Genomic DNA, 15,513 nt, shown 5'->3' on the forward strand with positions numbered 1-15,513 from the left:
CTGCCCTTGATAAAACATAGTGGACAAACACCAGCAGCTGACATGGCACCCCAGAACATCACTGACTGTGGGTACTTGACACTGGACTTCAGGCATCTTGGCATTTCCCTCTCCCCAGTCTTCCTCCAGACTCTGGCACCTTGATTTCTGAATGACATGCAAAAGTTGCTTTCATCCGAAAAAAGTACTTTGGACCACTGAGCAAGTCCAGCGCTGCTTCTCTGTAGCCCAGGTCAGGCGCTTCTGCCGCTGTTTCTTGTTCAAAAGTGTCTTGACCTGGGGAATAAGGCACCTGTAGCCCATTTCCTTCACACGCCTGTACACGGTGGCTCTGGATGTTTCTACTCCAGACTCAGTCCACTATTTCGGCAGGACCCCCAAGGTCTGGAATCGGTCCTTCTCCACAATCTTCCTCAGCGTCCGGTCAACTCTTCTGGTTGTGCAGCGTTTTCTGCCACACTTTTTCCTTCCCACAGACTTCCCACTGAGGTGCCTTGATACAGCACTCTGGGAACAGCCTATTTGTTCAGAAATTTCTTTCTGTGTCTTACCCTCTTGCTTGAGGATGTCAATGATGGCCTTCTGGACAGCAGTCAGGTCGGCAGTCTTACCCATGATTGCGGTTTTGAGTAATGAACCAGGCTGGGAGTTTTTAAAAGCCTCAGGAATCTTTTGCAGGTGTTTAGAGTTAATTAGTTGATTTAGATGATTAGGTTAATAGCTCGTTTAGAGAACCTTTTCATGATATGCACATTTTTTGAGATAGGAATTTTGGGTTTTCATGAGCTGTATGCCAAAATCATCAATATTAAAACAATAAAAGACCTCAGTTGTGTGTAATGAATCTAAAATATATAAAAGTCTAATGTTTATCAGTACATTACAGAAAATAATGAACTTTATCACAATATGCAAACTTTTTGAGAAGGACCTGTATGTACAGTACATCTGAACTTCAAAAGGAGGCACTTTTTTTTTTTGCAAATATAAAAATAAAATAATATAAATAACCATGAAGAAAAAAATATGTAGCCAATAAATGGTATCAATCTGATTCAAAATGTTCTGCTTTTACTGATGGCTAACACGGTACAATACTCTACTGCTACATCTGTCTGCAAACAAAGTGTAGATTTGTTTCTTTAGCTAATGCAGGAAATGAAAGGTAAAATGACAGGTTTTATTGACCAACTAATTAGACTGCATTACCAAACTTTTGAGATAGCTCAGATTTCTGCATCAAGTATGGTGTAAATATAGAAAATGAATTTTCTAATTGTTTTTATTAGTATTATTAGTACAGAGTATATATAGTCTTGTCAGTAACTGTACCTCAAAGAAGCTCACAAGCTACTCCCCAGCATAGTCATACATCCATCGTAGTCTATGACCAATCGAGGGGGGAGTCCATGAACTTGCCTGTATGTTTTTGGAATGTGTGAGGAAACCCACGCAGACACAAAGAGAACAGACAAACTCCATGCAGATAGTGCCTTGGCTGGGATTCGGCCCCAGCACTGCAAGGTGAGAGTGCTATCCACTATGCCACCGTGTACAAACTGAGTAATACATTTTTTATCATTTCAGCAGTTGTGCTAAAGTTTTCTTACATATTCTATTCTCAAGTCCTATGTCTCTCTGTAAAGGATGTGGAAACCAAACTATAGAATGAATTCCCACAGATGTATGAATATCCTTAGCTAGAGCTCTTTTGAAATGCAATTTGCTTGCTGACGAAGGCTGCTCTGCTGTGGGCCAGTAATGTTAATAATACTTTTGTGTAAAGTTAATAATACTTTTACTGGCTCCCTGAGTGATGGGTTGTTGGAGATCTTCACATGGGGATATGAAGCAGCACACAGAGTATGATATTCACGCTTTTCACACATAATAAAGTGGACTTTGTTTGATTTACTGTAAAATGCTCCCTCGCTGCCTGTGTGGTATAACAAATACAGTAAATGCCCCATTCTCCTCTAGGTTACTGAGCAAGCTGCAATCAATTAAAGCCCCTCTAAGCCTGATATAAAATACAAATTCTGCAAGGCTAATAATTCCAAGTTCAGCATTGTGCTGCTAGTCTCATCCCTCAGTCAGTATTTGTCATAGTGGCTGCCACCTGTGAGGGGGAGGATAGCACATGCTGCGATACACTGCAGGATATAGCAATGGAATGTGCAGGGACTGGCATGGGAGTGCTGTATTAGCCTGCATTAGCCCTGCCGTGTTGCTTCCCACCATTTTAGGTTTATATGGGCTATAATTGTTTCTTTGTCTGTATGCAAGGAGAGGAAGCTCTGAGGCGATCTGTGTCAGCCGCTCATTGTAGTACAATAATACAATTCAATAACATTTCTTTAGCGCTTTTCTCCCATAGGACTCAAAGCGCTTAGGCTCTCTCAGATTCAGTAGTTGGTAGTAGGATTAAGTTACCACACAACAAAAGTTATATTTCTGCAAATGCCAAACTGAACAGGTAGATTTTCAGTCTGGATTTAAACACGTCCAGGGATGGAGCTGTCCTGATCTGTTGAGGTAAGGAGTTCCAAAACGTAGGCGCAGCATGACAGAAGGCTCTGGGACCAAAGGTTTCCAAGTGGACTCTGGGTATGACTAGATTATTAGAACCTGTGGATCTGAGAATGCGGGGATTACTACGCAGCTGTAACATATCTTTCATGTATCCAGGGCCCAGATTATTTAGTGATTTAAAGGTCAGTAGGCTGATCCAGAATAGGACCCTCCATTCTATAGGTAGCCAGTGAAGGTAGTGCAGGACTGGCGTTATGTGGCAGTGATGGGGTTGGTTGGTTGGTTAACAGTCTGGCAGCAGTATTCTGTATCAGCTCTAGGCGGTACAAGACCTTTTTTGGAAGGCCAGTGTAGAGAGCATTACAGTAGTCCAGTCGGGATGTGATGAAGGCGTGGACTAAGGTTGGCAGATCTTCTGGGTGGATGAGGTGCTTGATTTTTGTGATTTTCTTCTGGTGGAAATAGGATGATTTCACCACAGCAGAGATGTGAGTTCTGAAGTTTAAATCCCCATCAATTATAACTCCCAGGCTACGCACATGAGCAGAGCTGCGTAGATCCGTGCCTCCTATTCCCAGTGGTGAAGTGCGACCTGCTTTGCCATAATGTCCTGTCATCATTTAGCATTGTTGTTTCAGTTCAGAAAAAAACACAGGTATACCGCTGCACTTGCTGGAGGACAGAGCTGGACCTGGGTAACCACCCCGTAAGACAGTAGAAAAAGAGAAAAGGATCTGCTGCAATGTCACATAGCATTTATTTAAGGACTTAACCCAAAACAGTACAATGGGCACTTTGCTGACATGTTTTGGACCTGGTAATGGTCCTTAATCATAGCACATAGTGCTATGATTAAGGACCATTACCAGGTCCGAAAACATTCATTTTCCATTGTTGTTTCAATTGTGACTTGTGGCTCAGAACGCAGCAGAGCAGGATTATCCACCAGACAACCTAGGCAGGTGCTTTGGGTTTGGTGGGTGTCAAGGGGCCACCTTATTTTACTTATCTCCACTTCAGCTTACCAAAAGGCTCGATAAGAAGCCTTGCCCAAGGTCTCCTCACAGAATGCTGGTGCTGGTACACTGCACAGGAAGAGCCGAGATTCGAACCTAGGTCTCCTGTGTCAGAGGCAGAGCCAATAACCAATTACACTATCCAGCCAGGTACCATTTCTCGCCATACAAACTGACCCTCTTTGGATCAACCCTTTTAAATGGATCATTTGCATTATAAAAGAGCTCAGGACAGTGGTCACAAGGAAGTTGTGATTCCTGTAATTCTGTCTACGGGGCTGGATTTCTGGAGAGGCGACAAAGGCCCGAGCCTTGGGCGCCTGCAGCCCACGGGGCACCTGGGCATGAAATAGGGGTTGCTACATATGAAAGAGGGAGGCTGCAAATGCGGAGCAACACATGAAAACGGCGCGTGGTGTTCTTTGCTGTTGGGTTAGACGGCACTCTGCATATTATTGAAACGCTGTTTATTCATTTGGGTCCCTGTAAAAAGGGCCCATCTATTTGTTTTATTTTAATCCACTTTAAACTGCTGGAATCTGCTGTGTGGAGACGGATACATTGCATGCCAATGTAGGGGAGGCCAAGCAGGAGAGAGACCAGCTGCAGGCCCATTTAAGCGACACATAGACCCTGTAATTAAGTCCTATGCCCCTCTGGTAAGCGTGATCTTTGAATTCATTGGTGATGGTGGAAGGTTTCTCACTAAGGAACAGCGCTGAAGTATTTGATGTTTTTAAAGCATTGCTGGAATTGCTGGACTTTTAGCTGCTGTTTGGATGTGATTCGTACTTGAGCGCTGATATATTTTTGATGATTGTGCATGAAAACGGAAGCTGCCCAAGGGAGCTGTGCATGAATGGTAGGGGCCCTGCTGCACATGGAGGGGGAGGCAAAGCACACTTGGCGTCGGGGGGGGGGGGGGGAGTTAAAGTATAAACATGGCCTTCTCTGTCTGCATCAGCATCCATTACAAAGAGACTTGAGACTTAATCCACACCTCAAATGAGAGGATATGGAGGCTGTCATATTTTTTCCCTTTAAGAAAAATGGCTGTCCTGTTGATCCTCTGCCTCTAAGGGCTCATTTCCACTATAACGAATTCGCATGTGTTTTTCGCATGAAAATTCGCATAGCAATACAAGTGAATGGGACTGTTTCCACTTGTCAGGATTCCTTTGCGTTTTTCTGTGCAGAAAAAATTCGCATGGCAGCGCCATCAGAATTCGCATATCGCATACCGCTATGCGAATCGCATACAATGTATTTAATAGGAAATTCGCATGGGGTTTGGGCATGCGAATTTTCATGCGAATTTTCATGCGAATTCGCATAGAAACAATGGAAAAGCACACCGGCACTGCCATGGTTAAATTCGCATACATCGTCATCCATGCGAATTCACATGAAAATTCGTATAGACCCGCATGCGAAATTCGCATCCGCATGTGAATTTTTACCGCGGCGATTCGCACCGCACAAGTGGAAATGCAGCCTAATACTTTCAGCCATAGACCCTGAACAGGCATGCAGATCAGATGTTTGACTGCAGTCTGATTGGATTAGCCAGATGCTTGTTTCAGGTGCGTGATTCAGACACTACTGATGCTAGAAAGATCTGTGGCACGTCAGGCAACTGGTATTGTTTAAAAGGAAATAAATATGGCAGCCCTCATAATCCTCTCACTTCAAGTGAACTTAAAGAAGCTGACTAATATATATTCAAAATTTGTTTAACATTGTAATGCTACAAATATGACAGATTGATTACACTGTTTCAATGTGTATAAAGCATTCTGTATACAATTGAGTTGCCCCAAGTATGGGCTAATAGGGCTTGATTTCGATTTTTTTTTTGTAGCGCTGGCAATTTTAAAAAGTGCCTTTTAAAAGCGCTAGTGAGATGGTCGTTTATGTGAGTGTTCTCACATAAGCGATGAGCTTTCTGTCCAATCGCAAATGCGGCTCCTGCACCATTCTCTGAGCGTTTGCGATTCAATAGAAAGTATAGGGAAATCGCTAAGGGCTTGAAAACGCGCTTTGAATTGCGATTTCCTGAGCGCTTTCATGAATAAATACATTTTTTCTTATTCATTTCCGGGACTAACGTCAGGAAGTGAAAAAAAATCATTGCTGGGCAAAAGCACTTATAAAAGCGCTTTTCTAAGCGAAACATCGATCAGAAAGCGTTTGGAAAAGCGCTGCAAAAATAGCCCTATAAATCGCTCAGCACTTGCGATAGCGCTGGTGATTTATAATGTGGACAAGGCCTTAGTGAGCCAGTATCAATTCACACAGCATCCTCCTGTTTCTGCTAATGGATCACATGGTACAACACTAATACTTTTATTTAATTCAATCTATCATGTAGTAAATGATATTTTCTTTTCTTTGGTTGATATTGTTGCCTGTAGGCTGTTTCTGTCAACACAGATGAAGCTAAAGTGAAGTTTAGAGATGGGTCATTCCTCCTCTACAGCCAACTTCTAATTGCCACCGGCAGCAGGTATGTCATCCATCCATTCAGCATTGTTTGCAAATTGTCAGACTATGATACATGATCTATCGATATCTGTGTGTGCATCTGAATATTTGAATTCATTTTGTGCATTGTGTGCATTTCATATTAGTCATTTTCTTTTCAAGCTCTTATTATCTATCTTCCAATCAGTTTATTCATTTTGTCCTACACCTGGCATAAAGTTGGACTTGCACTTATCGATTCCCCCCCCCCCCTTCAATATCCAGCCAATTTGCTCACTATGATTTAATCTGTTAAACAATGGTACAGCCATCCCGATCTATTGATTTTCTTTGGAAATCAATTCAATTGGTCAGGCACTCTGGGTGGAAAATATAGATCGGTGGCAGTTCGGGAGCAGAGGCAGATTGACAGCCTATAGCATTGCAGTGCATTGAACAGTGCAATGCTGCAGTTAGATACATTTTTGATAGATTTCATGCTGAAACCTGTTAAAAATCTATGTCTAGTTTGTAGCAGTAATAGATCCTTCTCAGGTCAGATTTGTTCAAATTTGAATTTGTTCTATCTGAATGTTGAATCTGTTGGCCACCTTAAAAGATGGGCCTCTGAGAGAACATGGGCCCTTATATCACTGTACACAAGTGAGTCATTTATAATGTTTTACTGTACAGCCAAAGGCTCAGCATTGCAAGAAAGAAGGGTGATCCATTCTCCTCCCAGAATTGCTCCTGCAATGGAAAATGATGGTGTCCAGCTTATCTGGTGATCAGGGACGTCAGCGGCCCGAGCCACCCAGCAACATTTGTTGAGCCCCCCCCCTTACACGTCATGGCTGGGCAACCCCCCCCCCATCATGGATGGACTGATGAGACCACCACAGTCTTTCGCTCCCCCCCCCCCCCCCCCCCCATTTTGAGCAGAGTAAGAGCAGGTAGTGCTGTTATATTTACCTAGTACATGCTGCACCTGCTTTTCCGTTCCTCAGGGTATCTGGACGCTCTATGCTGCCACCCTGAGGCTCCTGATGACATGACCTACATCAGGATCCAAAGGATGACATCCTCATAGAGCGCGCAGAGGCCCAAGGAGAGGAGACTTAACTCTGCTTACTCTGCTAAAAATGAAAGGTGGGGTAAGGAAAAGTGGGACCCTATAGCTCCTGGTCCCCATCGTGGGAGTTGCAGGGGCTGGTGCTAGTGATCTGTTTGTACTTCTATAATTATCAGTAGCGGTGCATTGTGGGTAACCACAGATGTTCACTTAAAGTTGAATTATTGTAAATACATTTTTTTTTTTAAGAAGACAAACCACACTAAGCATTACTTCTATGATTGACTGGCCATGGTCTTGATATCGTGTCTCGCTTTTTACTTCCTCTCTATGCTGCTCATGGCCAGCCAATCAAAGATTGCCTGACAACAGGACCATGCAGAGGGTCCTTAAGTGGGGGGCGCTCAAATGTAAAAAAAAGGGGCCTCACAAAGCCCCCCTCCCTGTATGACCCCCTCCCACCCACCCCCATCTCTGGCTAGGGGGAGTTGGTTGTCATGTGGGTGCTGAATGCAGATGCTGGGTGCCATGTGGGTTCTGGGTGTGAGTACAGATTGCCATGTAGGTTCTGGCTATAGGTGGGTATTGAGTGTCATGCGGGTGTTGATTGCAAGTACTTAGTCCCATGTGAGATCTGGGTGCATGTACTGGATGTCATGTGGGTGCTGGGTGCAGGTACTGGGTGTGAATGCTTGGTGCTATGCCTGTACCGGGTGCTGGCTATGGGTGGGCTTTGGGCATCACATGGGTTTTAAATGCAGATACTTTGGGCACGGGTACTGGTTAAGTGGGTGCTTGGGGCAGATAATGGGGGCCATGTGGAGGCTGTGTGCTGGTGAGTACTGGGTGCAATGTCAGGCCTGGGTGCAGGTACTTGAGGTCATGTGAGTGTGAGTACTGGGTGCCAGATATGGGGGGAAGGGGTGGATGTTGGGCAGAGTAAAGGTCAGTGTGGGTGCTGCAGGCAGGGAAGTCATTGGGGGTGCTGGGGGAGGGAGAGGTCAGTTTGGGTGCTGAGGGAGGTCACTATGGGTACTGCTGGGGACAGGAAGGGTGCTGCTTGGGGAGGGAAAAGTTAATGTAGGTGCTGGGGGAGGGAGGGGTCAGTGTGTGTGCTTGGGGAGACAGGATCACTGCAGTGCTAATGCTTGGGAGGGTGAGGTCAGTATGGGTCCTAGGTGGGTGCAAGGTTGAGGGAGAGGTCACTGGATGCTGGGGGAGGTAGAGGTCACTGGTGTCAGAGAGACACTATCTTACCTGCTACCACACAGCTGTGGGGATGGTTACACTAGGATTCCTGTATTGCACCTCTTTACTCCAAAGTGTCCCAGATGGGGAGGTGCTTTCTGTGGGTGTGGGCGGGGCTTACCACTGGAAGGGGCAGAGCTTATCGCGACCGGAGGCGGGTTTACGTTTTTACAGCCAAAGGGGCCTTTTTATGGGAATTTAAAGAGGGGGGTGCTTGGGCACCCAGAGCCCCCTTTCCTCTGCACGTGCCTGCCTGACAAATCAATTATACCCTTCTCCATCAAGTCTCCAAACAGGTAACATTCTCCAATGAGATGTAAACATCTCAGAAAACGTCATTTTTAGGAGAAGGCTAGCAAAGTGACCTCCATTGCTGTGTGAGAGGTATACATTAACCTAGTCCCCATTAGTCTGATACAGTACAACTCCAGTAGTTTATTTGTGAAGAAGAGGTTCATAGAAGTATTTTATTTCTTATTTTGGATATCTCCATCGAGTTACCATTTGCTACCTGTGTCCCTGTTGGAGAGAATTCACTTTTTTTTCTTTTGACACTCAGTAAATAATCTTAACTAAAAAAGAAGAGGAGTCGCTGCATCCTCCGTCTGTATCCGTGTCGGTCTCCGCCATTGTGTGAATGCTTGGGTCTGCCAGCGATGGTGATCACGTTGTCTCCGAAAAAAGGTTGCATGGGCAGTAGGGAAGGCCAAGAGTCTGGCGACTGTGTGTGGGCCACAGTAGGAAATGGCAATGCTTTCAAATATAGGCTGCAACCGAATTGACCAGCTGCATAGATGTGCAGAGCCCAAACATGGGCAACTTGCACAACTTGCATTCAAAACAGATGCAGCAAAGGAGGAAGTTGGCTTCAAAAACAGCCTGTGCACAGATTGTTCAATACTAGACACTTCCACGACGATGACATACTCTCTCTCGGAAGAGACCTAACACTAACTGATTAAACATAGTTAAAACCTGGGGCTGCTAGCCCATAAATGGTGTACACATTTTTTCAAAGCACAGCAAGAAATAGGCAGCACTCCTAGTCCAGGTTGCAAATGAAATAAAACAAACAGAAGTGTGCATAGCCCCCCCCCCCCCAGAGACTTATACACACGTAGGGCTTGATTCACTAAGACAAATAGCATGCCTTATCAGAGATAACATGCCTTATCAAAGTTAACATGCCTTATCAGAGTAACATAGCAAACTTATGCCTGCTAATTGTCAATGACGAGAGCTCCACTCGTCCTGCCCTGAGCCCCTGCAGGTTCATAGCGCTCTTTATGCTACTCTGATAAGGCGTGTTAACTTTGCTAAGGCGTGCTATTTGTCTTAGTGAATCAAGCCCATAGAATGCAAATCAGATGCAAACTATGCACTAATCCCTAATCTAAATAAATTGAATGTAAACTAATACACATGAATACAGCTAGCCACAAGTAGACTTTTTGTACAACTGGAGGAAATGGCAGCGCTTTTAAGTATAGGCTGCAAACAAATTGACCAGCTGCACAGATGTGCAGAGACCAAACTTGGGCAACTTACACAACTTGCATTCAAAACAGATGCAGCGTTTGTGTGGGCCACAGGCAAGAACACTCGCTGTTGGGGGCTGCTAGCAGGGAAGAGGAACTTGATGATATAACAAGGACTGTGTATCCAAGATACCACAACAGTATTTTGCTGTTCAGAAAAAAAATCAAATTTTTATTTGCACAAACTACAAAAATATTAATTATAGGAAATTTTGAAACACTTCAATCAATTAGTCTTCGTAAAAAGCGCATAAAAGTACAAATCTTCAGATGGTCAATAATATAGCAGATTTTGGCTTGAAACATAGAAAAATGCGCTGCATTAGTAAACAAGGTAGAGTGGACCATCTGAGCCAATCAGATAAGATTGTATACCAACTAATTGGCATCAGCGATATAGATGATGCATCTGTTCATGCTTTCTTAGAACAGATGCATCATCTATATTGTTCCCCCTATATATAGACTACAATATCGACTACAGGTAACAATAATGGGGACGTGCTTGTAAGCAATGGGTAGCCGATGATGGAGTATAACAGGGGAGTAAGGGACTGATTCAGCTGTTTAGGACTGAGTACACTCATTCTTTAAATGTGGCTTGCAATATAATTTATCTACAGCGCTCTGGATCCTACTGTTGTTAGAAGCCAGTTAAGCTACCAGAATGCGTTTGGATTGAGGAATGAAACTAGAGCATTCAGAAGAAACCCCTGCAAACCTAGAGAGAACATACAAACTCCATAACATTCCTTATTATTATTGATTTATAAACCGCCAACATATTCTGTAGCACTGCACAAAGTAGAAAACGAACACGGAGTACATATTAATACAGACAATGGTGTGCGCCAAATATAGACACTGGTACAAAATATAGAATTGGTAATTACAATGACAAAAGTAACACGATTAATAAAATGTATAACAAATTCCAAGACCCAAAAGGGTGAGAGAGTCTTGCCCATGTGAGCTTTCAATATAAAGGAATGTGAGAGAGGTGTAAGAGTTGGGGTAGTATACAATATGCATACCTAGAGGAAGTGTAGTTTAGGTTATAGGGAGTACAACTTGGCCAGAGGTTGAAGGGACAATGTACTTAGTTAGTATTTGCTTGCTGGAAAAGTTAGTTTTGAGGGAGTGTTTTAAAGACTTCAAAGGTTGGAGAGTGACGGATGTGTTTTTGAAAGGGGATTCCAGAGGTGGGGTGAAGCACGTGAGAAATCTTGTATACGAGGAGATAACAAAAGAAGGTCTTGTGCAGATCTAAGACTGCAGTTGGGTTGGTATCTCAATATTCCGTATTTATGCACATCCGCCGATACGACCCGCCACCACATCGGGGACTCCCTGCATTGTTCCCCTGTGTGTCCGCTCCTCCCTGTGTCTCCAGGACCATGGATTAGGTGAAAAATGCTGCCGCTACACTGCTAACTGCTATTTATACATGGGGAGCAGGAGACACGGGAAGGGGGGGGGGGGGGGGGGAAACAGAGGGAGCCAGGGACACACGGTGGACAGAAGGGGACTTCTGTTCCCCTTCTGTCCCCAGTATGTGCCCCCTTCTGTCCCTGTGTGTGTATGTGGAGGGATGGATGGATAGATAGCTATTTCTTGCCAACAGAAAATGGATTGAGGAGTAACATAAAACAGAACAGGCTGTGTTTGTAGTGTGAAACATAACTGATCATGATGAGATATTGAGTGTCCCACCCAATCTCCCAGGTCTCCAGTTCTTCTGTTTCCTGACCTCCTCACTGTCCTTCCCTGCCTGTTATCTTCTGTCTGTTCCCTTCTAATGTTACAAAAGCACAATATCGAGTCTGTGCTTCATACATTTACCGGCACTTTGTACTAGGGCATTCTAAGGGCCCATTCACTGTGTGTGTGTTGTTACAGTTTATGCTTCGCACACTGGATGCACAACGCATTGTACTGAGTTTCCTGTTCAAGTGTATGGCATCGTTTCCATCTGTGCATTTTAGAGCAGTGTGTTTTGCCTCCACACTACTGCACGGATTTGTAGGGATGTTTCTGTTGCAGAAAAAAAATATAGTTCTATGCCGACTTTGCACTGTAATGCTTCAGTTTTAACGCACACATTTTTTAATGAAGTACAGGAAGCTTCCAAATGATGAGTACCATGTGTGTGCGCCAATGAGTAGTAGTTCTGGAATTTCAATCTGTCAATTAAAAGCATGTCATGACCTGTATCTTTGTTATCCTGCTGGGGGCAGCACTGATGAACTCTTGTGTGGACTTTCACTGTCCATCAGTAGATGTCTCTGCTTTTGCTGTGAACTGTGCAGTTCCTTGGGTCACCTGCAGATGGAACTCTGAGGAATTTGACTGTCACCTGAACAATGCACTGTATATTTAAAGGCAGATTTAAAGAGAACCAGAGACGAAGCACCCTCATGTATTTTATTACATTTATCAGTGGGAACATGACAGCAGTAGCGTTCCTACAATAGGGCGCAGGGGGGCGTGGCGCACCGGGTGACAGCCAGCCAGGGGGGTGTCGCCACGACCCCCCATGCAGCCGCGGCAGGGGAAGAGCAGCGCTGGAAGGAGGGGTGACAGGGATAGCGGCGGGGAGGGGGGAAAGATCCCCCCCCTCCCTCACCTGGGCCCCCTCCTTCCGCCTCTCTCCCCCTCCAAATGACAGCGGGGGCAGCGGGCAACTTAGAGTAAGGGCGGGCGGGCAGAGACGACTACTCACTTTACGTCTGGCTGCGTTCCAGCAGCTGGAACGCTGGGTCGCCGTCACATGCCTCTTCTCCGCCTCCAATGCTGTGACACGCATTGGAGGCGCAGAGGCACGTGACGGCGACGGAGCGCTCCAGCTGCTGGAACGCAGCCAGACGTAAAGTGAGTAGTCGTCTCTGCCCGCCCTTACTCTAAGTCGCCCGCTGCCCCCGCTGTCATTTGGAGGGGAAGAGAGGCGGAAGGAGGGGACCCAGGTGAGGGAGGGGGGGATCTTTCCCCCCTCCCCGCCGCTATCCCTGTCACCCCTCCTTCCAGCGCTGCTCTTCCCCTGCTGGAGCAGCTATACTGGGGGCAACTAAACTAGCTATACTGGGGGCAACTAAACTAGCTATACTGGGGGCATCTATACTAGCTATACTGGGGGCAACTAAACTAGCTATTTTGGGGGCAGCTATACTGGGGCAACTATACTGGGGGCATCTATACTGGGGGCAACTATACTAGTTATACTGGGGGCAACTAAACTAGCTATACTGGGAGCATCTATACTGGGGGCAACTATACTGGGGGCATCTATACTAGCTATACTGGGGGCAACTAAACTAGCTATACTGGGAGCATCTATACTAGCTATACTGGGGGCAGCTATACTAGCTATACTGGGGGCAGCTATACTAGCTATACTGGGGGCATCTATACTAGCTATACTGGGGGCAACTATACTAGCTATACTGGGGGCAACTATACTAGCTATACTGGGGGCAGCTATACTGGGGGCAACTATACTAGCTATACTGGGGGCAACTATACTAGCTATACTGGGGGCAGCTATACTGGGGGCAGCTATACTAGCTATACTGGGGGCAGCTATACTAGCTATACTGGGGGCATCTATACTAGCTATACTGGGGGCAACTATACTAGCTATACTGGGGGCAGCTATACTGGGGGCAACTATACCAGCTATACTGGGGGCAACTATACTAGCTATACTGGGGGCAACTATACTAGCTATACTGGGGGCAGCTATACTGGGGGCAGCTATACTAGCTATACTGGGGGCAGCTATACTAGCTATACTGGGGGCATCTATACTAGCTATACTGGGGGCAACTATACTAGCTATACTGGGGGCAGCTATACTGGGGGCAACTATACCAGCTATACTGGGGGCAACTATACTAGCTATACTGGGGGCAACTATACTAGCTATACTGGGGGCAGCTATACTGGGGGCAACTATACTGGGGGCAACTATACTAGCTATACTGGGGACAACTAAACTAGCTATACTGGGGACAACTAAACTAGCTATACTGGGGGCAACTATACTATCTATACTGGGGGCAACTATACTAGCTTCACTGGGGCAGCTATCCTGGGGGCAACTGTACTATCTATACTGGGGGCAACTATACTAGCTATACTGGGGGCAACTATACTAGCTTCACTGGGGCAGCTATACTGGGGGCAACTGTACTAGCTATACTGGGGGCAACTATACTAGCTAATACTTTAAATTACAGTTAGCTCCGCCCTCATGCGGTCATGACCACGCCCAATTTTTTGCCGGTTGTGGCCACGCCCATTTTTTAAGAGGGGGGGGGGTGTCTTTTAATACCCAGCACCGGGTGCCAAATGCCCTAGGTACGCCACTGCATGACAGTAAACACCTACCCTGCTTTTAGTTTTATTCTTCTCAGTCTAATCTATCTGTTATCAACTGTGATAAGAATCCACCGACTGATTCAGTCTATGTTTGACCTGGAATCATTATAGCTGAGTCACTCTTCTGTGGAGTCTTTTCAAGCCCAAGCCTGCCCCCTCCTGGCTCAGATTTCATACTCAGAGCTGTTGACATGGGAGGGGCTGCTGCTGCTGAGGAAGAAGCTCTGACACACACAAATGTATCTGTGTGCAGTGTGCAGCCAGTCATTATCTACTGTATGCAGTTTCATTTCTATGAGAGACACTTCCTACAGGCAGCCACACAGCATACCAGAATAATAGTTGAAAGCAGACAGATGAAAGGCTGCAGCAGCCCTGCTTGTCTATAGTCTCATATAGCCTAGACAGCACATCCAGAACAACTCATAACCCGGAAGCAGAACAGGTATGAGCCGGCGGCCATATTGGATATTTCCTGGAGCAATAATGGATAAAAAACACTCAAAAAGGCACACCAGAGTGGCGAAATTATCAGGTAGAGCATTTATTCTTTACAAGCTATCAACTGATATGTTTATTTTGTGTGAATCGTTCATCTCTGGTTCCCTTTAAGCCAGGAAGGGAAAAAAAATCTGTTTTACTCACCTGGGGCTTCTACCAGCCCCCTGCAGCCATCCCGTGCCCTCGCAGTCACTCACAGATCTTCCTGTCCCCTGCCGCCAGCAAGTTTCGTTTTCGCTCCAAATCTGAAATGCGTTTTACAGGTCTATGCCCGCTTCCTCCGACTTTAAAAGAAGCACTGAAGTTAACCACTTAAAGACCAGGGGATTTGGTGCAGATCTGTGCTGCGTGGGCTCTCCAGCCCACAGCACAGATCAGGAATCAGCCAGGGCGATCAGATTTCCCCCCTTTTTTCCCCACTAGGGGGATGTCCTGCTGGGGGGTCTGATCGTCGCCGGCTACTTGTGGTTAGCGGGGGGCTCCTCAAAGCCCCCCTCCGCAGCGATTTCCGCCCTCCCTCTCTTTGCCTACCTCCCCCTCCTTCCCCTCGGCGGCGCAGGACGGATATCCGTCCTGCGCCACCTCTGATAGGCTTCAGCCTATCAGAATGCAGCGATCCCCGGCCAATCAGAGGCCGGGGATCGACGATCTCCTTTACGGCGCTGCTGCGCAGCAGCGCCGTATCATGTAAACAGCAGGGATTTCTTCCCCGTGTGTTTACATTTCGCCTGCGAGCCGCGATCGGAAGCTCGCAGGCAGTTCACGG

The 15,513-nt window shown here is 45.9% G+C and overlaps 1 protein-coding gene across 3 annotated transcripts in view; it reads left to right on the forward strand.

Moving 5' to 3' along the window:
* The window catches only part of LOC137544906 (apoptosis-inducing factor 3-like), a 234,219-nt gene that overhangs the window by 156,583 nt on the left and 62,123 nt on the right, over nucleotides 1–15,513 (forward strand). For all 3 annotated transcript variants that reach the window (XM_068266005.1, XM_068266006.1, XM_068266004.1), the window contains one exon: nucleotides 5,963–6,054. In XM_068266005.1, the coding sequence (XP_068122106.1) occupies nucleotides 5,963–6,054 (92 nt within the window). The remainder of the gene's footprint in view (nucleotides 1–5,962; nucleotides 6,055–15,513) is intronic.

This window comes from Hyperolius riggenbachi, chromosome 2 (assembly GCF_040937935.1).
Source record: "Hyperolius riggenbachi isolate aHypRig1 chromosome 2, aHypRig1.pri, whole genome shotgun sequence".
Taxonomy (NCBI): domain Eukaryota; kingdom Metazoa; phylum Chordata; class Amphibia; order Anura; family Hyperoliidae; genus Hyperolius; species Hyperolius riggenbachi.